At 38.5% G+C, this 26,842-nt stretch overlaps 2 protein-coding genes and 1 pseudogene across 2 annotated transcripts; 1 reads left to right on the plus strand and 2 right to left on the minus strand.

Annotated features, from left to right (window-relative positions):
• Positions 1 to 13,973: 13,973 nt before the first annotated feature.
• LOC121808204 (ras-related protein RABA1f-like) lies at positions 13,974 to 15,706 on the minus strand. The gene is made up of 2 exons (XM_042208596.1): positions 15,173 to 15,706; positions 13,974 to 14,629 (listed from the first exon to the last, which is right to left on the minus strand). Exons 1-2 carry the CDS (start codon positions 15,391 to 15,393, stop codon positions 14,197 to 14,199), a joined length of 654 nt encoding a protein of 217 aa, XP_042064530.1. The 5' UTR covers positions 15,394 to 15,706; the 3' UTR covers positions 13,974 to 14,196.
• A 4,592-nt stretch (positions 15,707 to 20,298) lies between these two features.
• Positions 20,299 to 21,946, plus strand: LOC121808173 (diacylglycerol O-acyltransferase 3-like). Its single transcript, XM_042208555.1, has 2 exons — positions 20,299 to 20,850; positions 21,167 to 21,946. The coding sequence occupies exons 1-2, from the start codon at positions 20,446 to 20,448 to the stop codon at positions 21,860 to 21,862; spliced, it is 1,101 nt and encodes a 366-aa protein (XP_042064489.1). The 5' UTR covers positions 20,299 to 20,445; the 3' UTR covers positions 21,863 to 21,946.
• A 1,324-nt stretch (positions 21,947 to 23,270) lies between these two features.
• On the minus strand, positions 23,271 to 25,199 carry LOC121808731 (annotated as a pseudogene).
• Positions 25,200 to 26,842: the final 1,643 nt, after the last annotated feature.

Consider the following 26,842-nt stretch of genomic DNA (forward strand, 5'->3'; position numbering starts at 1 on the left):
ATTGACAAACGCCGCAACAGGGACCAGCTCACCAGAGCCATCGTTGATCGCTTCTGCAGCGCCTGCCATCGTCGGCCATTGCGATTGGGAGCAGCGCAAACGCATCAATTTGTCTTTTTTTCTATAGTATATTTCTTTAAAATGCATTGTCTTTTTTTCTTTAATTATCATATAGTTTTAAAAAGCATTGTCTTTTTTTCTATAGTGGTAGGCCTCATTTTAGATTTTTGCATAGGGCCTCTGATTTTGTCGGGACGGCCCTGTGATTTAGTATTGCAAAATTTAACCAAGATTAAATCACACACAAATATATGGATTATATCATTATATATAGAGTTCCATGATAAAAAAAAATCTTAATCTTAATGCATATAGTCCTATATAGTAGTGTTATAGAGCTGCCACCAAATCCTAGCAACTAGATCAAAAAATAGAATGATGAAATTGAGCTAATTTTGAAAACACGATGTCATTTTAAAGACATTTTTAAAAAATTGGATTTTAAAAATAACACGGTCATTTTTAGATTGTTTTAGTTGATTTAAAAAATTAGAATTTTAAAAACCATAAGTCAATATCGTATTAGTACAAACATACTTATGATTTATTTAAAATTGACTAAAACAATCTTATACTCCTACTTAATAACCTCTGTATTTTGAATTAACTAAAAAGCTCATAAAATAACCTTCCGTGTATTAAAAATCCGCCCAATCTCATCATTCCATTTCTTCATCTAGTAATTATAATTGATCTCTAGTTATGCATTAAGATGTACGTAGTTATACCATACCTTAATTAGTACTCGTATCTGATATTAAGGAAACAAAGGAAACACAGTTGACATAAAAAACACACACAGCAAAGGAATTTGTGCAGATATTGGGGTTTTGAGGATATTAAGGAAGAGAGGTAAGAACATAGACCGTCCCTAGAGAAATAGGGTATAGAGCTATTGCTACATATCCCGTCCAACGTGGAAACTTTGTGTTGAAGCTAGTGTATCCACCCGTGAAGAAGCATATCAACACAACTAAGTGAAGCTCCGTCGAGACATCTGATGACAAGTCGCGGAAGTATACTGGGACGAGGAACGGAAGCAGACTGATAGCATTTCCCATGAACACTCCACCATATAGCTGTTGGAATATAAGATACTCCATATCTCACTCCTCTAACCATCGATGCATATGTATATTGACTTACACAAAAGAAGAATATTTATATATATGTAAAAAAAGTACTATACCGAAGAGAGCTGCAACGAGTTGCTCTTCTTAGAGTTCTTTGAGGCCAAATTAATTGTTTGGAGGATAGTGTGATAATGGTGAGCGAGAGGTAGAACCACATACGAAACCCAGAAGGATGAGACGTTCACTGCTTTAGCGAATGCCATGATTGATGTCATCAATGGCTGTGAAAGGGACAACGCAATACCAAATCCGAACACCAATGATAAAGTTGCTCTCCACCAAGAAGTGCTCGCAACTTGGCTTGTCACCGTGATTCGACTTAGCAGTGCCTCCTGCTCCGAACCGCCATTCTGCATATTTTATTTTTTCTATAATTGCAAGAATGCACATATATAGGTATTATCCCTACTACTATATATGTAACCAATTCACAGTTCAGTACCAAAGAAAATAAACAAAATATGATAAGAACGCACATTTTATGTCATTTTTGGTGATCAGGGGTTAACTGGGATATGTTGTTTATTTGTGTGGTTGTTTGACCTAAAAGGGCTCGAACTAACTTGGTCATGCCTTTTTCGTACTCTTATCTGATCGATATAACCATCATTGTTAGTGTCAAAATATGATTCGATTTCGCCCAAAAGTAGGTTTGTGTTTACTCCTAAGACCAGGTCTCTGATTTCTTCAGGTGTTACAGATAAAGAACTGTTGTTGCTGTTGTTGTTCTTGGCAATTTTGTTGAACAAGCTGTTAGGCATTTTGTGAGGATTAATGAACAGTGATGAGCAATAGAAAGAGGATATTAATTTATGGAACTGACTTTTGTATCTTCTCCCTATTAGGCCTGCCATTTGTTGTTAAAAGTTTGAGTAGCTTATCCTTGGCGTATTTATCTACAATAAACTCGAAACATCTGTTCTGTATCCACGGGTGGAACGACTGCGCAAAATAAATACTCCATCAAGTTTGTGAAACAAACATATACTGATATACATAAAGTAGATATGTTTGGAGATGTTATTTATACCTGAATCAAGATGTAAGCAAAGAGCAAAATAAGCGTGACGATGAGAGCAAAGAGAATGATGAGTTTTTTGGCGAACGATGAGGTTTAAAATGGTTTGAAGCTCAAGGATGAGATATGGAAGTGAAGCTGCCAAGACTAGCCTGGATGCCCAGCTGGTTTCGTCATCTGTAATGACGCTGGAGCCTACCAGATGGTCAATGATATTGTTCTAAGCAGTTGCTAGGTTTTCAAGTGGTTTGGAGGTTCCCATAACGATGGTAAGGCCCCATATGAACGTTAGAAGGATCACTACTCCTCCGAGCACCATCCCCATCCCTGATCTCACCCGTGCTTGAGCCTCTTCCGCGGAACCCAGGTACTTGCATTGGTCATTTTTGCAGTAGCAAACCAATCCTATTTTAATGAATAATATGACTTTTATTATTAAAAACAATTACTCCGTACTTTTTTTTATCGAAGTAACTTTTAATCTTAAGAAAAAAATCATGTTTAGCTTTAACAAAATAGTACTAACTTATACTTCTCCTACTACTTGTAGGAAACATGATTGACTTACTGTAAAACATGATTAGGATACTAATAGTCTAATACAGTCTACAAAACAATTTTTTAGTTAATAAAGAACCAAGTAGGTAGGAATTTAGAAATGTTCAATTCCATCAATTTTGTTAACGTCACATCGGAAAATAAAAATACCTAAAACTCTTCTTTTTGGTCTACCATTTATATTAAGTACTAAGGGAATATAATTAGTTCTCTCCATTTCGTCCTCCTAGAAACAATCTTCCTATTCCAGGGAAAAAAATCAAATAACCACTACTCTGATATCTTTCCTCAAAACTAAAATATGGTTAACGTATCACTATTCCCTACCAAACATATTCAAAATAAGCACCCCATATATTCCTCCTATAAAGAAACCGAATACTATAAAAGATACTCACATATTTTACGATCGGTTTCCTACATTAACCCCTCAATTATATGCATATCTACACCAATTTCGAATTTCAGCTCAATGCAAATATAAATACCCTAATTATACGAATATTAGACCATTTTTTGAATTTTAGCTCAAATTTTAATTTCAAATATCCCAATTATACGCTAGACCAATTTTAAATATGCATGAGATATCCATATAACGAGCTGCGGAATCGTGCCAAGGAACTGAAAGACGCTGCCTCCGACAACGCCCGGCCCGATGATCTGCATCCACATATCGGAGCCGGTGGCGACATATTTCCCGCCGAAAGACAGCGAGATGTTGTACATGACGATCATAAACAACAAACCCAAACCGTTGGTGGCGCACGGCAGGAAGCCGTACACCGGCTCGCAAGTCACCGTAGTCACCAACAGCGGAAGGTTGGCGCCCGAGCTCCGATCATCCACGATCGAGCGGCTGTGAGCTAGCTGGATGCTAGCGAGGAGATATAGAGATGAAACGACGACGAATCGCTTCATCGTCGGGTGGGGTAGGGTTTTGGAGGGAAAATGTGGACTTAGGTTATTTTGGTGTATGGATTGGGATTTAAGTGGGGGTTTATGTAGAATGGGATGAAGCTGCATGTGGGGGTTTATATGTATTGTGTAAAAAATCATGGATTAAATTTGCCCGGTCAATGGATTTTGACCAAATAATAAATGTGACGAGACATTTAATTTTGTGAAATTAAATGACATAGCGTCGATCTACATTTTACGTAGATAAATGTAGTATATTCACTTTCTCAAATCCGATTTCCGGTGAGTGAGAAATAGTGGATTAAAGTTGGGCATAATTAGCTTTTAATTAAAGCTTGAAGTTGGAGCTTAGAGAATAATTAACTAGGGTTAATTATCCCACATTGGAGGATTAACATATATTTTAATGTGTTTAAATTAAGTGACTTTATGTTACTTAATAATTATAGTGGACCAAGATGGGTGAAAGAGCCCACACGCGTGCACACGCGCGCGCCGCCGCCGCCCGCCCGAGCCCGTGCTCGCGGGTCTCAGGCCCGATCTTGATCTTGGACTTGGACTTGGACTTGGCAATTGGTCTTTGGGCTTGGTGCTTAGCCCAAACTAATCTTTTTAGACCACCGTCGAGTCAGCAATCCAAGTGGCTTGACACATAGTCAAGAGAGGCACAGTCACGGCTGCTACATAAGAAATCCACAAGCTCCACACGCGAAAGGCACACTCTTGCCACACGCCTGTAACCGACGACGGTTACGAATTTTCCATGATGAGCCTTCAATGGCTTGGTTGACCCTGCATGGTGGCTTGGCCTATAAATAGGCTAGCCATACCACTGCATTAGACACAAAAACAAGCATTCTCTGCATTCATAAGCTCTCTCCCTCTCTCTGCATTGTCTTTCTGTTGAAGCTCTGTCCTCTCCTCCATCCAGTTCGCCGGAGCTCTGCTGATAGCGGTGCTGCTTCACCAGAGACGTAGCCGTTTTACCTTTGGGGACGACACGCCAAACCGAGAGCACTACCGGGGCGTATCTCGTCTTGCGGAAAGAGGCCTCCTCGACTAGGCTAAACTTTGTTCACGGTTTATTGTTTCTTTTCGTTGTAATTTCAGCTTCAGTTTCTCCATCTATATTCCTTCCTTTTGGGTTGTATTATGCCCTGTTTATATCTTGTAATCCCCAGAATCAAACATATTGTTCTAGCATGGTGTAATGGGATGACGCTTCTTGACTCATATTTTTGTGTTACATTTTGTAATTTTATTTTATTAATTTTGCGAGAGATATGAGTTGGTAATGTAAGTGTACTACGAAATTAATTTGGATCCTCGCAAATATTGAGCAAATATTAGTATTAAACTATGCAGCCATGTAAAATATGTGCATAGAATTAAATAGGTTTGTAGGGGTATATAGAAGATCTTCATTAGCAAGGGCGGACGCAGAAAAAATTGGCTATAGTGGCTGGCAGGGGCGTAGCCAGAAAATCATGCCACCGGGGCAAAACTATATCTAGGGTAATTTTATGAATTATAATAAGGGGGCATTTAGTGAAGAAGTTGATATATATTTGAAAAGGAATGTAAGCAAATACAAACTCCAAATATTGTACAAACTTCAAACTATGATCTGGACAGTTAAAAAATGTCAACAGATTATAAAATAATAGCAACAAAAAATATCAACACGGTGTCAACGGTTGACACCATGTTGACATTGTGTTGACATCAAAATCTTGAATTTTTACAATATATTGAGTTTGCATTTTATCACTATCCTATTTGAAAATTTATATAATATAGAAGGATGAGTGGGGGTGAGGAGGGGCAATTGCCCCATCTAGACATTGGCTAGCTACGCCCCTGGGGGCTGGGCTTCACTATATATATACTCCCTCCGTCCCATATAATTAAGTCATATATGATTGACACGGGTTTTAAAGCTTAATTGGTAACATAAGAGAGAGAAAAAATAGTTGAAACTGTGTGGTAAATGGTGGAAACCAAAAATCGCAATCCTAACAACTACTATAGAAAAATGCATATATTTTAATGCAAACTAGTCCAAAATATATCTAATAAAAATAACAAAAAGACCATATCATGTGGAATTAAAAAAATAAAATTCAACTTCAAAATAATCATTGTTATAATTATTTTACAAGCTTGCAACTATTCTCTCAAAATTTTAAAAAATAAGTCGAAATACAAAATTAACAAGTTTAATAAACTCCTTACCTCACAATCACAATTTATGTAAATTTAAATTTTCTAAAGTCTCAAAAGACTCAAACCCTCCTTTTCACTGTTTTTTTATGCTGCTACTTTAAACCCTTCTGCCTATTTCTCTTTGCTGTTTTTAAATTGCAATATACAAGCAGGGCACTTGAATTTTAATAAAAAGACGAATTTAATTGTTTAAATGCCCACTTGATAACACTTTATAAGTTTAAGATACGTGTCAAAATTTCTAAGGTGGGTCAATTTAACTTTTTTTACTTTTATATTTAGTTAATTTATTTAAATTACTCATCTTCTCCTCTCTCTGCAATTTTTCACTTTTCCTCCTTTAAATTTTCAGCCCCTTACAATTATCCAGTCCAAGAGAATTTGTTCTTCAATAACATTATTTTGTAAGGGCTTAACATCAATTTCCAAAATTTTGAAAAATTTGGAAGTAGAAAATTAAAAAAAATAAAATTTGGGTAAGGGTTTAAGGCCATTCGCATCGCTGTCTCTTATCCGTCTCTTAACCGTCTCATCTCTTCACTATTCATGGGCCCCACTGTACTTTTCACCCCATCTCGCTGTCTCTTATCCGTCTCTTAACCGTCTCATCTCTTCACTATTCATGGGCCCCACTGTACTTTTCACCCCATCTCTTAACTAAGAGACAACACCTGCTTCCCTCCATCTCTTAACCATCTCATCCCTTAACTATTCATTCAATCTCATTTTTTTATTTTTATTTTCAATAAATCCAATTAATAAAAACACACTTCATTAATAAAATAAAATTACAATTTAAAATTCTAAAAAATAAAAAACCACATTAATAAAATCCTAAAAAAAATAAAAATACATAATTTAAAATCTTCCGCTCACTCTCTCTAAATTCAAAATCTCAAAACTCAAAGAAGCAGAAGAAGATATCATCAGTTGCGACGTCTTATTCCGTGGGATCAAAGCTCGAGGCAACAAAAATTCGCAGCGATAGACTTGGGGAGATGAAGGATTTTATTTCGAATTTGGGAGAGAGCTCCGACGAACTTTTAGTCTGTGGATTCCAACGAAACTTGAAAATTCTGGGTGTTTGATTTTTTTTATTCGACGCATTTGCTCAAATGGATCCATGAATGGATTAAATTTGGGAGAAGAATAATGTTTTTAGATGAAGAATGTAGAGTGTTTGAGTGAGAATAGAGAGTTTTTTTTATGGTGGATTAATTTGTGGGAATGATTTGATATTTATAGAAGTGATTGAGGGCTTAAAAAAATTTAAAAAATAAAAAATTTGCAAAAAACGGCTATAAACGGCTAGTATATTTTTTGGGATTTTTTTAAATTTTTGAATTTTTCCTGAATTTAAAAAAAACAAAAAAAACATTTTTTCGGATAAAAACGACGCCCACTCGCGGGCCGACGAGTGTGCGTCACGGACGAACCGGCGCTCGCCACGTGGCGAGCTGTCCCTCCGGGACGAGATGCCCGACGAGACGAGACCGAGACGGAGGGCTGCATCGCTCTCTTATCCGTCCGAGAAAAGAAACACGTTGCGGATGCTCTAAAAGCCCTACCCTCTCACCTAGTGTGTCCGCTCCTGTTCATTAGTTATAGTAATACTAAATTTCTTAAAATCTGACGTATCATTATGTTGTCTAGCATATATCACTATTTTTCAGATGCTTTTTTATTATTAGACAGAAAGGTTCATTCTTTTTGTTATAGAAATTAGAAGGTAGAGCCAATAAATATTTCTTTCTTGATTCATTGCTGACCTAATTTAGTTTTGATCCAGTCAGTCCGTTGGAATGATTCAATTTTTTCATATGAAAAATAGGACATTTTCATTTCTCAATTGAAAAACAAAACTATCCAAAATTTCCAAGCACCTCAACACGTAACTTCCCCAATTTTATACGTATATCACATATATATAAGTAAATAAATAATTGTATATATTTTTCACAATATGTCCATATCCCGACACTTTATAAGGTCAAAATTAGGCATGTATATACATAAATAAAATAATTTTACCGAGAAATATGGCACTGCTCCAGAACTCAAGAGAGCACATGAAAAAGATTTCAAAAGTTATGCGTTCTTTACTTTATTAATATATCTATGGTGACAAACGTAACGTGTTTTGCGTAAATTAATAATAACTATATATAATATCAACTACAAGTAGAATATAATGAGATTTGCTTCCAAATAACCATCTAAGACGTAACGTGTTTTGCGTAAATTAATAATAACTATATATAATATCAACTACTAGTAGAATATAATGAGATTTGCTTCCAAATAACCATATAAGGACATCCACCCTAAGACAGACACTTTCAATAGCCCCATCTCCTTTTTTTTCCACAACCTCAGTTTATTTGTCCGTGACCACAAAAAAAGTATCCGCAGCTATAAGGTGGACACTTCCAATAGCCCCAAAATTTTAGCCACTTTTCATTTTATTTTTTTCGTTTATTTTAAATCAATTATAATTAAAATTATCGGAATGTAAATAATTAGAAAACGAGATAATTGAGACTGAATATTCGTTGTATTGGAAACGGTAAAATTATACAACGAACATTTAAAAACAATACAAATAAAAACGCCGCCACCGTCTATTCGGTGGCGGAGTAGGATTCCTCATCCTCTTCTCCGCCGCTGCCGCCGGCCGCCCCTGCCAAATCCTCATCAGACAAGCCTAGCCGGCGCTGGATCCGACTTATGAGTTTCCAGTATATACCCTTGATGACCGGGTCGGCTGCGGTCTCGTAGAAACGGCAGTTTTCCTGCAGTTGTTTCATCAACTGCACATCTAGGTTCTCCCTCAAGACCTCGTGGGGACCAGGGACCATGGGTTGTGGTATAGGGGCGGGCTGCGGGATGCGCGATCCAGACATGACCGCCGATATGCGGGAGGAACTTCCAGCCACTCTAGCGCTTCGGATAGATGCATGTTGTCCCGGAGGGCGTGGGCGCCTAGAGTGTGTAGCGGATGGCTCTTCGGTTTGCTCGTCGTTGAGGTCGAATGATTGCGAGCCGCTGCCGCTGCTGTAGTCCCTAGCTATGTTATGTCTAGTACGCTTCGCCCCAGGAGCTCCTGCCCGCTCTTGCGCACAGATGGCCTTGAATTCAGGACAATGCTCGAGAACAAGATACTCCTCCTACATGGTGAACTTCGGCCAGCCTTCCGTGTTGAATTAGGTCATAGACATCGCCTTCACGTCGGCTTCACTTCGGCCACTCTCAGCACTGAGCAGGTTGTTCTCGTATATGCCCGCGAACCGCTTGGTGGCATGCAGAATCCTAGACCACTTTTTGCGGCCCTGTTCCCCGTCACGCGGTTTGGCGTCTCGAGGTTTGAACTCGTTGTATGCCAACAGGACGCGCTTCCAAAAACTCCACTCGGTCTGATCGGTGCCCACTATGGGGTCCGATGTGACAACATCCCACGCCCAATGAACTCCGCTTTGGTATAGTGTGTGGCCCGTCCACCGCCGGCTACCGGCGCCGCTGCCCTCACCGCCACCGCCACCGTCGGCGCCGCTTCCAACTGCCCCACCGGACCCGCCGACTCTCGTCGGAACGGGCGTATCCGGTACGCCCGGACTGAGCAGACCCATCATCGTCTCCAGTGCGTCTCGATCTGCATCGGTGAAAGGAGATTGGCTGGAATGGAAAGGGGTCTCCGGCCGCAGATGGTTAAGCGCGTCCAGGTTGGGTCTGTAATATCCAAACGCCGAGCGGCTCAAATTCCTCTGAAAAGGTTGGGGCGTGGGACTCGACCTCCACGGTTGAGATGGAGGAGGAGTTGGACTCGATCCCCGCGGAGGGGGAGTTTGACTCCAACCCCACGGCTGGGAAGGATAGCCGCCAATCCCGATTCGTCAGTGCCAGGTGATTCGTCGTCTCCACCGTGCATTTTTTTAGAGTGAATTAATGGAGAGTGTTTGAAAATGGTGTAAAATGGGTGGTGGATGAGTGGTATTTATAATAAAATTTTTGAAAATAATTATAAAAAAATCCGGGGGCGGCCAGCGCGCCTAAAGACGTGACGAGGCTTGACTGGCGCATCCTCGCACCCTTATCGCCGGAGGGCCTTTCGCCCCAAAAATGGCGTCTGCCTCGGGACGGACGCTCCATGCACTATAAATTGGGGGCGGGCGGCGCGCCGCCCGTATAGTGGATTAGGGCTGGCAAATCGTGCGGATTGGGTCGTTATCGGGTCAACCTGATAATGACCCAACCCAATAAGGCCTAACCTGAACCCGACCTGTTAAGGAAACTGTAAATCCGAACACGAACCCGACCTGCTACCTTCAAATCCGAACACGACCCGCACCCGACACGAACCCGTTATCGACACGATATAATATGGGTTGACACGACACGATAACAACCCGAACATGAAATTACACGATTAAAACCTAATATTATACGATTAAACCTTAATTTTTAACCTAATTTACACAATTAAAGTTCGTTTTATACTATTTAAACCTAATTTATAAGAAATTAAAACATTAAAGTAATATATATTTTTTTAAATAATAATAAAAATAATAATATTATTTCTTAATGGGTTACCCGTATCCGACCCGCATCCGACCGAACCCAACCCGAAATTATCGGGTTCTTAATGGGTCAACCCGATAAGGACACGGATCCAATAAGACTTGACTCCAACCCAATAATTTCGTGCGGATTCGTGTCGGATTATCGTGTCGTGTCGAAAATTACCAGCCCTATAGTGGATGCCCTCATGGTAAGGCACTAATCGCGCCTAGCTAACTTTATTGTAATTTTTATTTTCATCTCTACATATCCGAGAGCTGACCAATGAAAATATGTCATTACCAAGCAATTAGTATTTAATATCTTTTTTAACCTGATTATGCTCTATTAACACAAATAATATCTTTTGATTTGATTGATTAACTAAAACAAAACTTCTCACGCATAGACGCGTCTAGAAATTTTAAATTGAGAATGTAAATTTTAAAATTAACTACGTACTGATATATTGCAAACTCATATATTGTACAAACTCCAAACTATAATCTGGACAGTTAAAAAATATCAACAGATGACAAAATAGTAGCAAAAGAAAATGTCAACACAACATCAACCGTTGACAATGTGTTGACATTTCTGTTACTACTATTTTGTCATCTGTTGACATTTTCTAACGGTCCAGATCATAGTTTGGAGTTTATACAATATTTAGAGTTTGCATTTAATAAGTAACACATAAATATAAAACAATATTAAAATTACATCTTGAAATAATTTCCAATATTACAATTACACATATTAAAATACAAAATAACTACTAACACAATTAAATTAAAACTTTGATCCTTTGTGGCTATTTTTTTGGACATTCAAAAATGGCAAAATAAGACTATTTTTCATGGATGAAGGGAGTATTATTTTTTAAAATTTTCCATCGAAAGTAATTGCATCATGATTTTTGTATCTTTAAAAATTAAGTTTTTTTAGTGCCACTTCTATGTTAACCCTTAGAGCATTCACATCCATGCTCTTGCCAAAGAGCATGCATGTGGGTCCGGACCCACTTTTATTCATTTTTTACTCTATAATTTTCCGCAATAGTACAACACTCACATTCATGCTCTTCCGCAAGAGCATGCTCATGGGTCCCACCATTCCATTATTTAATTTAAATACTTCAATCACTTAAAACATTTCCACAATATTAAAATGCATTAAAAATACCCGAAATACTATTACAAATTACTAAAAAATTACATAATTAAAATCCTAAAAATTAAAAATTACATAATTAAAATCCTAAAAATTGAGGTTGAGAGAAATGCTTGGTATAGTGTGATTTTTTGTGTTGAAATGAAGGTATTTATAGATGAAAGTGTGAATTTTTGGGATAAAAATAATGAAAAATAAATTAAAAGTATGGAAAAAATGGATATATTTTATTGGGAAGTGGAAAAATATTTTTTTATTAAATCTGAACTTTTCAGATTTTTTCAAATTAAAAAACAAAAAAAAATGATAAACCAACGACCAATCAGAGCATGCCACGTCGGCTGCTCGTGCTCTTGCCGTCGGCACGGTGGTGCTCTTAGCTAAGAGTAGGGTCGTGCCGTCGGCACGGCGTGTGCTCTTAATAAGAGCACCGTTGCAGGTGCTCTTAGAACAAAATTATATTAAATCATAAGAGATACTCCCCCCGTCCCAGATAATTTGTCTCACTTTGACCGGACACAGGTTTTAAGAAATGTAATGAAAAGTGAGTTGAAAAAGTTAGTGAAAAAGTTGGAGTAATAAAAAAAAAAAAAAGTTAGTGGAATGTGAGTCTACTTTTATATATTATTTTTATAATAAAATGTGAGTAGGAATATGTTAGTGGAATATGAGGTCCACTACAAAAAAATGGTAAAAAATGAAATGAGACAAATTATATGGGACGGACCAAAATGAAAAATTGTGACAAATTATCTGGGACGGATGGAGTATATACAAATACATTACCTTAGTTAGGATACATTTGTACGCCTTATTATTCTTATTTAAATTTGCTGATAGGTGGGCCCATTATCTAAAATCTTCGTTTAGCAAGTTTACCAAAATATTATGGCTAATGATGAAAGAAGAATTGAAATCGACAACAACTCATTTTTTTTACTAACGGCATAGGTTTTTAGTAAGAATAAAGCTATCCGGCCACATTATGGTCAGCCATAAATTAAATAAATAACAAAAAAAATTAATTTTTTTTTAAATTTTTGGTTTAATAGGAGTATTTAATTTTACTTTTATATCATCTTCATTATATGTTGTTTAACATGTTAGTATTGCTCTTTCGTAGTTTTTGCTCAACTTATTACTACTGTCATTTTCTTGATTGTTGCTCAACGTATACAATAATTCGTGATATTAATGTGTTTTACGTAATGAAATTCAAAGATAAGTATCAACTTACAAGTCCATTCACACACATATAAGTTTATATCGGTAATTCTAATTTTTTATACATGTAAATGGACTAAATTAACTCTTTATGGCCGGTCATATTATGACCATTTAGCATCACTCTTTTAGTAAACATAAGCATGGAAGACTCCTCTTTCCTGGGCCATTTCAAAATTATTAATATATTTAAGTTCAAGTTTATATTTTTCTCGACTTTTTATGTGGTACTATAAAATTGCAATTACTACAAACTTGTTCCCAAAGAGAAGTATTTGTGTGTGCTAGCGAGGAAGTAAGCCAAGAGCCGTGACAGTACCGTCCGATTTGAACTGTAATTTTTGGATTGATGCTTATCGTTGTTACCTCCAATAAAATGTAATTTTATAATTTCAAGTAATTTTCTAAAATAGAAGTATTCATGCTTATCAAATTATTTTCTGAAGATATTACTAGTATTTTATATTGTATATTTCTATTTATCTTTTCGGTGGAATATGGCTATGGTGCTCCATGTTTTTTTTAATTGGTATTGTTAGTGTCACTAGCGTAAGATAATTTTATTAGATGACAGAGATGGATATAAAAATCTAATCTTTCTTCAGTAAATAAATTTTAATATATGCAATAATATAATTGAAAAAACACGTTGTAAAGCGTGTTATTTTGTTATGTTGACGATTGCCTGATTGGTAATTATAGTCCTATAAACTAATAGTAATATTTTCTGCACCCAATTAACACATTGCATGATTAATTAATTACTCAATACAACGATGCTTCTTTTCCAATATTAATTGACAACTAGGAATTGAATAAGCCAAATAATAATTCATTAAAGATGAGGAAGGTTCCAGAATCCAAATAGAAAGGGATTGTGTTGTCTGTATTCTGCTTCTAGAAATGGTGTCTCTCTAGAAGTTAATCTAGTTAAATAAATTACACATAAAAGAAATCGAGAAAATGGGACTCGTGAATAGTAATTGTAGAAGAAAATGATGAGCTTTGGATGTTGTTTGTTAAGTAATAGATAGACTAAAAAGTATGGTAAGGCACATAAATAGAGAAGGAAAGGAAAATTTTAAGTAATGTTGGTTGTGGATGCCCTTACAAATTTACCTAAACATTGGTCTATTTCATGAAAACAGAATTTGCTAATTAAGAATCAATCAATAAATCCCACCTCCTCTCATTGTAGAACTGAAGAATCTAATCCCATTTTTGTTAACACAACCAAGCAACTAAAGAATTGAAAGGTTTGGTACTTACTATACATCTCCCAAGATTCCTTCACTATTTCCTTAACCAAAAAACAATACCTCAAAACTAACCCGAGCAGCAGCCGCTGTTCTTGACAGCAGATACATCATCCTTGTTCCCAATATTGATAGTTTGGCCCTTGGGCAGAGCTGAGGGGTCATCCCCTATGTCTAGAGCCTTCTTGCTCACGACGTGGTAGATGCTTGTGAGCACCTCTGTGAAGGCACTCTCCACGTTCAAGGCCTCCAAGGCCGATGTTTCCATGAAAAACGTGGTCTCCCTCTCTGCAAAGGCCTTGGCCTTCTCTGTGGGGATGGCGCGTAGGTGACGCAGATCTGCCTTGTTCCCTACTAGCATCACCACGATGTTTGAGTCCGTGTGCCCCCTGAGCTCCTTCAGCCATCTGTCCACGTTCTCGAAGGTCACATTGCGTGTAACATCGTACACGAGTAGAGCCCCAACTGCACCTCTGTAGTATGCACTAGTGATTGCACGGTACCTGCACTTGGACACATAAAAAATTCACATATCGATTGATGACTTTCAAGATTTTGGAAAACAACAAGAATCTATCAATGTAAACTTAGATTCATGAACATGTTACAGAAGAATCTTATATTCAAGATAAGGAATGAGCGCATGCCTAATCATGTCATTATTTTACCAAACAAAGGCCAACTTCAAAAATTATTCATGATGAATATATGAATTAATCACACGTTTCATATAGTTACTGCAAACACACCAAATCCAGTCATAGATTTCATCAGAACTCCATTCTTCAAGTTTCAATCAATTCTTCAATTTAAGAAAATAAAATCATCTTTGATCTTTCCCATATAGAAAAATCTCATACTCAACAAAATCGAGACGAACATATGATCAAATTAGATGAAACCATTTTATAAAAACAAGCATTAATTGAGTCCAAATATTTCCATCTCCACCTTTCTCCTATAAAAATGTAAATCACAAAATCAATTAGAATGAAAAAGGAAGAATTTTTTTATAAGGAAAATAGAAAATAGAAAGGATTGAACACCTCTCTTGGCCGGCAGTATCCCAAATCTGGGCCTTGACGACCTTATCATCGACCTGAATAGATCGAGTAGCGAACTCGACGCCGATGGTGGATTTGGACTGCTGGCTAAACTCATCCTTCGTGAACCGTGACAAGAGATTTGATTTTCCAACGCCGGAATCGCCGATCAACACCACCTTGAAGAGGTAATCGTAGTCCTCATCCGCCCTGTACGATCCCATTTGTTTAACCCTGAAACTGTCGCGATTCGATCTACTGTATAATTTGTGTGGATTGCAGCGAATCACATGTCATTTGCGTTGATTGTTGACAATGTTATTGTTGTTCATTTCATGAGCTGAAGAAGCGCGATTGTGAATTTTTGTTGTTGGGTAAATCTGGGGAGAAAGGCGATTTTGGTTGTTTGATTTTGTTTCCCTCCACTCCACATATTCAGGAACACCGTTGGCGCTCCAGTTACCCGTTTCACCACTTCGGATTTTTTTTTCTTTGGGCTTTGGCCCATTTGTAGTCCTAAGTGGGAGGACATATGCCTTGGGATTCCAGGTTCATACTTGTTTTAAATTAGACTGATTGTTAATCATGTTTTGTATTCTTAAATTATGTCTAATTATGAAAATTCTCAATTCTGCAAAACTATGTTTTGTGTTCCGCTTATTATAATTTGGCATACAAACAATGAATTGTTTGTCGTATTTTTAGATAGATCAACCCAAAAAACGATCCACCTCGATTAAATTTTAAGCCGCATAAGAATTTGGTATATGCATGCCAACACATTGTTTTGATGCAAAACTATGTCGAATATACATATATTCAACTTTTTGCAAAATTGATAGTACTAATTTTTTAAGAGAATGGAAGTTGATTTTCAGAAAGATGTAGAAAATTGGTACATTTAATATGATTAACCCTAAATTATATCGAATTTTGTCCTTGAAGATTTTGAGATAAGTGAAAAGAATTCTCATAATTTATAGTACTACTAATGTGGAGTAGTTAATATTTTAAATTTTGTCGCGTCCGAGCCATTCAGCGGGTGAATTTCCCATGTTAATTGGTGCTAAGAATGTGAAATAATATTTTATTCCAGTTTTTATCAGTAAAATAATGTAGTTTAATTTGGTTATGATTATATTCAATTAAGATTGAAATACTTGTGCATAGTAGTCAAATAGTACGTAGCATGGTAGCATCATACTACTGATTGTCATGTCAAAAAATTCATGCATGAATATTATCAAGGAAGTCAATCCCCTAGTCCCTAATTATTGAATTTCAATAGTAACATTTTACAGGTGATGTTATACTTATACACAAGGATTTTTAAAATGCGATTTACCTTTTATAGGAGTACATGATTTGCAGACTTGTGCAAAATTACACGCCTGAATGCAACCTATGAATTTCTATCATTATCAAAAAAAGAAAAATTCGGTTGAAAACATGCCTACAAGTAATCACAATTGGAAGGGTGGAGAACACTCTATAAAGGAACTAAAACAAGCAAGAGGTTGCCTAGAAGCAAGCTCTCTCAAAAGAGTGCATAGCATTGATGCTTTCTTCAAGTTTGCATTCCAAAAGAGTTTGCTTTTGATTTATTTAATCAACAAAACATAGCATAAGTCCTACCCACTATTAACACTCCAGTATGGTGATATTCGGTTGGTCGTATAAAATTATACCAAGATACAGTATGAGATTAAGTAATGACTAAATCATGGATATTAATTTACTAAATTACCCTTAGTAGCCCATATTAATATGGACCTCCATAGCTTCATGTTATCGCAACATCAAACCCAATTTATTGAGAAGTTATGGTGTTCAATTTAATGACAGCAAGGCACTTTCACTTTACATTAGTTATTTCTCCCTAATTTGAATACAATTTGTTTTATCTTTCTATTATCATACTCATTTTCTTCTCTGTTGTGATTGTGAACATAGAAATTCACAAAAATCATAAACTCAAACATCATCTCGCAAAAAAAAATTTCTCTTATTAGTCGCCATCCTCGATTTTCTCTAATTTCATTTGGCAATTCCACAAGCAGTGACATCTTCATTCATGAGATAAATGCAAGTAAACGTGTTGATTTAGAGAGAGAGAGGTGGAAGTAAATGCTAAGAAAAATGGAGGAGAAATTTGTCTTCTGCCAAGACAATATTAGTCGGAGGGGGGAGGTCCGATCTAGAGTCATGCATTTAGTATCGGCCATCGGGCATTAAAAATAAGGAACTCAGTTGCGGGCCAAAATAAGAACGAGTTTTGCAAACCGAACACCGGATTGAATGGTTTGTCGGGCATTGTCGTGGTAAATAACGGGCCTATAAGTACATGTCTTTGCGACACAAATATTGAAATTTTGCAGCATATAATTTTACACGACAGTTGTCCTTTGCTTGCATTAGACGTGGGTTTTTCCCATCCAATTAAATAATTTTTTTTCCGATCCAATTATTTTGAGTAGTTGTATTCAATAGAAAAGTGCACGGCTACGAAAGATCGGAATAGTTACACGTCGAATAAATTTCGCGAGGGGATAATTTTGCATATTATCCCTAAATATTAGTAGTATATGAAATGGTCAAAAAAGTATTTCAAGTCACTTTCAATAGATTATAATTTATATATTATGAACGCGATAGAAAGAAACAAGTAGCTCTAATATAATATAATACTAGTACGGACAACTTGAATAATTACAATGTCACTTTCTAATTATTTCGATTGCAATTTGCAAATAACTTTTTCAACTAGAATAGAAGAAAACAATGTCGTTCAGCCGAAATTGCTGTAAAATTAAAACTAGCTAGTGCTCGACTGAAACTGAAAGGGTTGTTTTTTTTAATTATTTTTTTATTATATTTTTTTTACTAAAATGTAGAGATGATCGTTGTTGCACATTTGAATTTCCTGAATTGCGCAAATATGCATATTAAGTATATAAAATTGAGAGATTTGATATTAATACTACTACGATCTAGTAGGAAACGCTATGAATTAGCAATTAATGTTAGTTCTAGCAAATAGCCCCAAGTCTAGATATTTCAAGATGCGGGATTAAACTACACTTATGATTATAAATAAAATTGATTGTTTTCATATATAATAAGTAATACGTATTGAAAAAAAAATCTGAATGGTCAGGAGAGCAGCTAAAGCCTAAATACACCATAACTCTGGTCACTTCCAATTCACTAAGAGCATCCGTAATGGGGCGGACGATAGGCCGCCCGATGCCTCGGGCGAGCCATCGTCCGCCTACTGTGGGTGCGCGGACGATACCCGATGCATCGTTCGCGTCCTATAGATCGTACGCGGACGATACGCGGACGATAGGGCATCGTCCGCGCCATCGTCCGCCCACTGTGGGCGACGCGAACGATGGGGCGGACAATGCAACGCGTTTTTTGTTTTTTATTATTATTTTTTAATTCAGAAAAATTTATTTACATAAATACCCACTACCCCACCTTCATTTGTAACCTTTCCATTCACTTTTCCACACTCAAATTACACTATAAAATGGATTCCAGTGAATACTCAAGTCCGAATAGTCTGATGTTTGGGATGGTGCACGTTGGCCGGGTACAGACCCTGACGAATATCGATAGTTTGACTCCAACACACAGTACGATCCCGAATTCAGTACGGATTCGTACGGTCTGTCTAACATGGAGCCGTCTCCAACTTGCCCCGCCGCGCCGCCGCCGCACCGGGCGTACAAGGTGCCACCTCCGGAAACGAATGAAGAGTACGCCCCCGGGAGGACGAACTACCAACCGGATGAAACCCTCGTCTTGGCGAGATGTTGGGTGGATATTTCGGAGGACCCGGTATTCGCAAACAACCAAAAGCAGGTTGCGTACTGGGTGCGCATCGCTGAGCGTTACAATGAGGCGAAGCCGTCGAGCGCGTACAAGCGCCATAGGGAGCAGCTCCGCAAGCACTGGGATCAGGGAAGCGGCGAGAGCTTGAGCGATGTGCGCGATAGAGCGTTGTTGTCGTACCAGTCAATGTACGGCGACTTCAAGCATTTCAACATCTGGGTGCTCTTGAAGGACAAGCAGAAGTTCCAGGGCGGGATTCTGCCATCGGCTGCTCCAAAGAGGACGAGGACCACCGAAGCCGGTGCTTACACAAGCAGCGAAAGGGGCGCATATCCGGTGGACCTCAACCGGACGATGTACGGGGAGGAGGAGAGTTTCGGCACACCGGTGTCTTCCTGACGTCCCATTGGCGTCAAGTCTGCGAAGAACAAGGGGAAGGCGAAGGCGACATCCTCCTCGCAAGCCGCGGCCGCCCCCCATCGCCGATCCCGGCGGCACTTGCCTACGCGAAGTTGGCAGCGGCCGCCAACCGGAGGACGTTGTTGGACACGCACAACGCACTCATGCAATGTCAGGACCCGACCAAAGCCGAATACCTCCAGGGATGATCAATGAGCTGCGCCGCAAGTTGGGACTTTTTTAGAGTAGTCAACTTTTTTTTCATTTCTACCTCATGTAAAACTTTTTTTTAATCAATGTAAGATTTGTCGTTTTTAATTAATCGTGGTATTTTTTAATTATTTTGCATTGGCATATTTAAAAACATTTAAATTAATTAACAAAACAATAGTGAAACCTATAGGACAGCCTTTAGGGCGGCTTATAGGACGTCCCACTGCAAGTGGAAGGGTAGGAGGATAAAATGCTGACATAGCAGTGCATAGGACGGGCTTTAGGGCGTCCCTTAGGGCGCCCACTGCTAATGTTCTAAAGCATCATACCATTCACTAAAGAATATGCTAGTGATGGTAGTAACTATTACAAAAGCATTGCTATAATTTATACCATATGCTACGAATATTCCAATATAAAATAAATTCCGAAGCTGACGTGTAAAATCCCGGCCACGTGTAATCCGACATGGCGCGAGAAACCCCAAAGCGGCAGCGGTTAATCGCATGTGGATTCAAGAAAAGCGCGTGTCCAACTCAAACGGCCTCGCGCGCACTGGCGCCAATCACACGTCACCCCAAGCCAATCACAGCCGGCCACGTAGGCGTAGAGGTCATCCCCGATCTCTGGTTGGATTCCTTCTTAACAAATGGAAGCAACAAATCCTTCCCCAGATTCCACGCTACCTAACCCTTATTTGAATCGGTTCTTCATCGGTGGGCTTGAGATTATTCGCGTTAAATAATCTCCAGCCTCTCTCCTCACATTCGCCTCGGTTTTCCCCTCTCTCTCTTCAATCGATTTCACGCGTAGAGGAAGTAAGAATGGACGTCGCTGCCATGGCTCTCCAGCAACCGAGTCGCTTTCCGAACGCCGCCGCTGCTTCGTCGTCGACGAAGGAACTCGCGAATTCTGCTGGTAATCTCGTTCGATTGCGGCGGGGGAGGACTAAAAACAGAGTATTGTCATCTGGATTCTGCGATCGGGGTCATCTGCAGTATTATAAGTCTAGGTTCGATTCCGAGGAGGGGGTTTCAGGGAGGAGGATGAGTGTGATGAATGGGAAGGAAGTAAAGAGCGTTAAGAAGAAGTCGGTGAAGAAGATGAAGAAGAAGCAGTTGAAATTGCTTAAGGGATTGTCTCGGGATTTGTCAACCTTTTCTCAGATGGGATTTGGAATGGATTCTGATAGCTCGCTCGTTGATCAGATTAAAGGAAACATGATCACGGTATGAGTTCCTTCAAAATCCTCCCAATTTTAGTTTAGCGAATCAATCTGATTATTTGATTTCATTAGAGCTATTTAACAGTTTCACCAGTTCTTCTATCATCCTAGGGCTTATTTAACCAGTTTAACCTTTTCAATTTCGTAAGAGTAATCACTTTTTAGTTTCACCAAGTTCATGTCAATCGTATTTCGGCCTAACTATTCAACAAATTGAGCTGCTGCCTGCTAGATTAGATTTATCATAGAGACAGAGGCTTTTCTTTCTGTTGCAAATCGAAATTGATGCTGATTTGAACAATTTATGTCTCTGATTGCAGGAAGCAACACAGCTTTTGCTGGAGCAGCTGCAGAAGGTGAAGGCAGAAGAGAAAGAAGCGAAAAGGAGAATCAAAGAAGAGAAAGCAAGAATGAAGGCAGCAGCTCGAGCACAAATTGGTGCTAACTGCGAGATGTCATCATCATCAAGTTCTTCCTCCGAATCAAGCGACAGTGAATGCGGAGAAGTCGTCGACATGAGTAGCCTCAAGCGCGCAACACCTACAAAAACCATCTTACAAGAAGCCAAGGTGGTGGTGGTGGAGGAGGAGACAGCTCCATCATATCCAACTCCGATAATACCAATAATTCCACCCTCGTTCGAAGCTGATGCTGCACCAGCCTCTCTTCTCCCCTCGCCCGAGGAGGAGCAGCCTAACTCTTCAAGCAGTGTGCAGGATATAAGCTGCTCCGTTGCTCCATCTTGCTCGAAGAAGATTGAGGTGTGTATGGGAGGCAAGTGCAAGAAATCGGGCGCTGGTGCTCTGCTGGAGGAGTTCAGGAGAGCTGTGGGGATGGAAGGTGCAGTCTCAGGGTGCAAATGTATGGGGAAATGCAGGGATGGCCCTAATGTCAAGGTTGTGGGGCAGGAGTCGTCCAGCTCTTTGTGCATCGGGGTAGGATTAGAGGATGTGAATGTTATCATGGCAAATTTCATTGATGAACATCAGCAAATTGGTTTTGCTGCTGCATCTTGATGGATTTTTAAACTTGTTAACTACCTATAATTGTACAGTTATTTTTGCAGTTGGGAGTATCAAAAGTATGTGGTAATTTGAATATTTGAGGCTTTGGTGTGACAGAATTTCTATTCAGTCATTTAATCATTGTGATTATTGTCGTTTTGATTATACTGAATTTCGTTAATCAGTTAAATCCAAAAATGCCTGAATCTTTTAACTACAAGGGATTGGGGTTTATATTTGTAACATTCATATTAGTTTGTCATTAATAATGAATGGTGGATTAGTTTTAACAATAATAAAATTTGAACATGTTGTGGAAGTCAAACTATAGAATAGGTCGGCAGAAAACCTACAGCTAAAAAAAACTCATTAAAATCAAGCAAGGCGCCCAGGTCAAGAAAGTACAGCAATATAATAATCTCAATTAAATTACCCACATACCAACCAAATAAACAGGAACGTGGATTATTTTGATTTGGATTCGCCTATTAATTATCGCGTGATTAACGAGACCTATAATGAATATTAAGAATTAAGTGTAGAATGAATAGGATGTCACAGAACCGACAGCCAAATATTTAGATTCGTCACGAGATTTATCATGAATATATAATTATATAGCATACACCGACTCAAAGCAAACAAGGATGGAATACGATTTCTCTTTATTAACGAGATTCACTAATTACCTTTGCTAAACAAGTAAACAGAGTACTAGATAACAAAATTAAATTAGCACAGCACAACAAATTAAATTAGTATATGTACCTAAATCTTTCCTTGCTTGTTCAGTCTTGCCCTGTTCTTGCAACTTCATGTATCCTTTCATGAGCTCTCTGCATCTCAATCTGCTCTCAGATGACTGATGCAAAGAGTAAGCGTGAAACCCCGTCATGATGCATCACCATTTACAAGGTCAAATTGGGTATTACACAACTATTAATGTTATTAAATTTTAACTTCATTTCGTCTCAGAACTGTTTTCCGTGTATGATGTCAATAACAACTGATTATGTTACCCATTCCCCTACGCCCCGTGAATATAATGGTTTTGATGTTCATATTTTTTTACCTGACCATTCTCTCTCCAACAAAATGTAAATATTGTAAACATTAAACAAGTGGTTAGACATCCAAAACCTTTTTACTAATCTTATTCTCAAAACACAAAAAACTTCAATTAACATCAAATTATACAGAATCAATTTTCACATGTTAAAACAAGTAAAAGGGCCACTATATTTGAAAGAAACATAACATGTCTCCTTCTGTCCCAAGGAAGATGACACATTACTTGGACGACACGGGATTTTATGTAGTTTTATTTTCTGTGTTGGGTGGAGAGAGTAAAGTAAAAGAGAATAAAGTAGAAATAAAGAGGTTTCCATTTTTAGTAATGAGTCATATTGGTTGAGATAAACTAAAAAGGAAAGTGAGTCATCTTCAGTGGGAAAGAGGGAGTACAATAAACAACTACCACAATATATGAAAGATGGGGTTCATGACTAATTTCACAAATACTACTAATAAAAACCCGGCCACATTATTTGATGACAATATTATGCAGTTGAATAGTGCGATTTAGATCCCGACCTCTTCCACCTTGTAATAATGAGGAGCGACCTCAACCAGCCATTCTGGTTTGAGTTCAGTCACCTGCCTCATGAACTCCTTCGTCGTTAACACCAATTCATGGTATATCACCCATCTCGGACACACCTCTGCTAGACCACAACTCAGGTGGATGCATGCATTCTGCTTATGTTTCACAGTCACATACCCGCTCCGTGCTTCTGCAGCCTAGCACCGTGGGGGAAGAACCCCAATGCTATGGCCTTCTTGATCGCGTCCAAATCATTCACATTTGATAGCAACGGGATACCAGCCCGTGCCACCAGCCTCTCCAGCTGATCACGTATATCCCTAGCCCGCCTCATGCTCCTCCCCTGCACATAATTCTCATAACACCACTGAGATGAGAAATTGTTTTCCTTCCAAGAATTGTACACATTGAGCAACGCAATGTGATCTCCCACGTGGAAACTCCTATGCGCGTTGTCTGCTCCAACGCCTTAACCAAAGCTTCAGCTGGTGGAGGGTCCATGAAGTCGAAATGCAGCAGATCATCAACACCGAGGCTCTTGAGAGCCAGCACCACATTCCCCAAATTGGTTTTCAGGCACAATGTTTTCATCCAATTCATTAGCAAAAGTATAAGCAGTATACAACCGGAAGCATTTACCTGGACCCGTTCTACCAGATCTCCCAGACCGTTGATTCGCTGATGCTCTCGTGATAGGCTCCACCACCAACGACTCCATTCCCACCCGAGGACTGTATGATTTCATCTTGGCAAAGCCACAATCCACAACATATTAGATCCCATCTATTGTCAAAGATGTTTCAGCTATGTTAGTTGCAAGAACAAGCTTCCTTTCAGAACCGTCTTCTTCGATGTGCGGTCTTCGAATCGAATCGAGTAGCCGACTTCGTGCCCTAGCTTCACCCCCTTCTCTCGAGCAGCGACGCTCATGGCCGCCACGCGCCGCGGCTGCGTGCATCCGATCATTCCTCGCCGCGTATATCCTGCCTCGTCGAGAAATTGCGGTATCTGCGTCGTCTTCCCAGAGCCGGTCTCACCTACGACCACAAGCACTTGGTGATCGTGCACCGCCTTCATCAACTGTTCCTTGTAGGCGTAGATAGGCAAATTCTTCTTCTCGTTTTCCAGCTCTGGCAATGGCGATTCTTCCTCAATTCCATCACCGCTATCGATTAATTCCGTCTTAACAGAGTTGATCTGATATTCAAACACAAACTCGTAATCGCAATTCTTCTTCTGATGTTTCATAATAGCTTTTCCGAATTGGTGCTCTTCCCAAGCTGGATCTGGATCTGGATCAGTGTAACGCTGCAGTGCTGCATCGAATCCCTTTTGCCGATTTCCATCATAAGATTCAGGAATCCTATATTCTTTGGAGCAATCGGTTTTCTTTCCAACGAGATCGTAGATCTGTCTCTTCAATCTCTGATCATCAGTGAGATCGACGCCTTGGAACAAGTATTCCTGGTCTTCTACATCATTTGTCAGTTCTTCCAGTTTCTTCTTATCTCTCGTCTTCAAATACTCCTGTCTCGACCGCTTCCTCAGTTTCTCAACGTCGATTGCTTGGTTCTCCGGTAATTTCTCATCTGGCTGCGTTTGTTGTTCTGATTTAGAATGACTTTCGTTTATTCCCATCAACGTCCTTCTCCTAGTTCGAGTTTCCCTTGGTTTAGGCGGCGATGGAGGCGGGCAGTCGGTGGGGGCGCCGTCATTTTCGTACGAAATTCTTCTCCCCTCGAGCATCTTTGACAGAATATAATTTTTGAAATGTTAAAATTTGAAGGTCATATATATATATAGGAATGGGATTCCGATATGAATTTGTATTTTCCTTTTACGAGTTGGATTTGGATAGGATAACCAACGAGTTACACATGTTTTGACAAGTTGCGTTCCCGCGCATTTTATTCAATACTTTTAAATGCTTTATTCATTATTTTTGTTTTTGTGTACATGCAAATTTGACGAGTCAATTACCTTGGGGATCAAGGAACTAAAGGAGAACTACCAATATCTTCTCAAAATTGTTGTATATAATCCTCTCAACTAAGTTAAATCATATAGTATTTCTTTTTGGAACGTCCTATCCTACTAAAGTTAAGTAATTTCTATTTTGATAAAAAAACACTTAATCACTTTCACTTTATTATATCACATACTTTATCATCTTTTATTTCTTCTACTATTTTTTTCCTCTCTCTTTTTTATTTTATTAAGCTCGTTTAACTCGTTCAAAACAATTTTTTAATCTCTGAGTGGTAGTAGCATGTGATTTGGTTAATCTAGAGCTCGTGTCAGGGAATAACAGAGGTTTTGTGCTTGTTAAATCAAATATTTAAAAAATATACTCCTTCCATCCCACAAAATTTGTCTCATTTCACTTTTTACTATTTTTTATAATGCACCACATATTCCACTAACTCATTCCTACTCACATTTTATTATAAAATTAATATATAAAAGTAGGACTCATATTCCACTAACTTTTGCAACCCACTTTTCATTACATTTCTTAAAATCCGTGTCCAATCAAAGTGATAATCTTTATGGGACGGATGGAGTAATACAGAAGCCCAACTGCTACTGTGACCATATTTATACCGCATTTATAAGTTATAACAGCACTAAGACAGATCAATCAAAGGCTCATACTATTTCATTAATTAATAGATGGTGTTCTGTTTCCTAAATAAAATAATATCAAAATATAATCTAGGACTGGGTTATGAAATTATTTTAGTCATACAGAGTTAACTATGACTAATTATCTCGTAAACCAAACACATTACATATTTAATCTCGGGATACTCTTGCAAACCGAACACCCCTATTACCGTAAAGTTAGACACAGATTATCTGGCGTACTAATACATTAGAGTAGTAGTCGAGGCAAATTATTGACTTCATCATCCTCAAACTCATCTCGAGTCTGATATCCTTCACCATTGAATTCATACGAATTTCCAAAGAAATTCTTGTTGTAAAATATATTTTTTGTATCGCTAATCCCGCCACCGCTGTAGTAGTTGTTGTTAGGATTGGAGTTGAAGCTGCCCGTGGATTCCGGAAAGGTGACGTAAGCAAGCGGATTGTAGTTCCTGGGGAGGCGCTCGGTGGAGGGGATGGTGGTGGAAGGAAGGGATTGGGAGGAGTCGCGGGCGTAGCTGTTTTCGATTTCGGAGAGGAAATCGGCTTGTTGGGCGGAGACTTTGTTGAAAAAATGGCTGTTTCTTGCATGAGTGAGGAGTGCGGATGAGAGCGTGATAAGGAGCAGGAAAAGAGAGAATTGATTTGTGAAGGCCATCTTAAGAGAGAGAATTGATAGTTTAGTGTTTTGATTGTAATTTTTGCTTCATTTATAGGGGGCGATTTCTATGCCTAATCCT

This window comes from Salvia splendens, chromosome 6, assembly GCF_004379255.2.
Source record: "Salvia splendens isolate huo1 chromosome 6, SspV2, whole genome shotgun sequence".
NCBI classification, from domain to species: Eukaryota; Viridiplantae; Streptophyta; class Magnoliopsida; order Lamiales; family Lamiaceae; genus Salvia; species Salvia splendens.

Bases quoted from the DNA above. Each gene is read 5' to 3' on its own strand.
- LOC121808173 (XM_042208555.1), top strand. From the start codon at position 20,446: ATGGACGTCGCTGCCATGGCTCTCCAGCAACCGAGTCGCTTTCCGAAC. The intron at 20,851-21,166 runs GTATGAGTTCCT...CTCTGATTGCAG, and splicing joins TTAAAGGAAACATGATCACG to GAAGCAACACAGCTTTTGCT.
- LOC121808204 (XM_042208596.1), bottom strand. From the start codon at position 15,393: ATGGGATCGTACAGGGCGGATGAGGACTACGATTACCTCTTCAAGGTG. The intron at 14,630-15,172 runs GTGTTCAATCCT...GTCCAAGTGCAG, and splicing joins GATACTGCCGGCCAAGAGAG to GTACCGTGCAATCACTAGTG.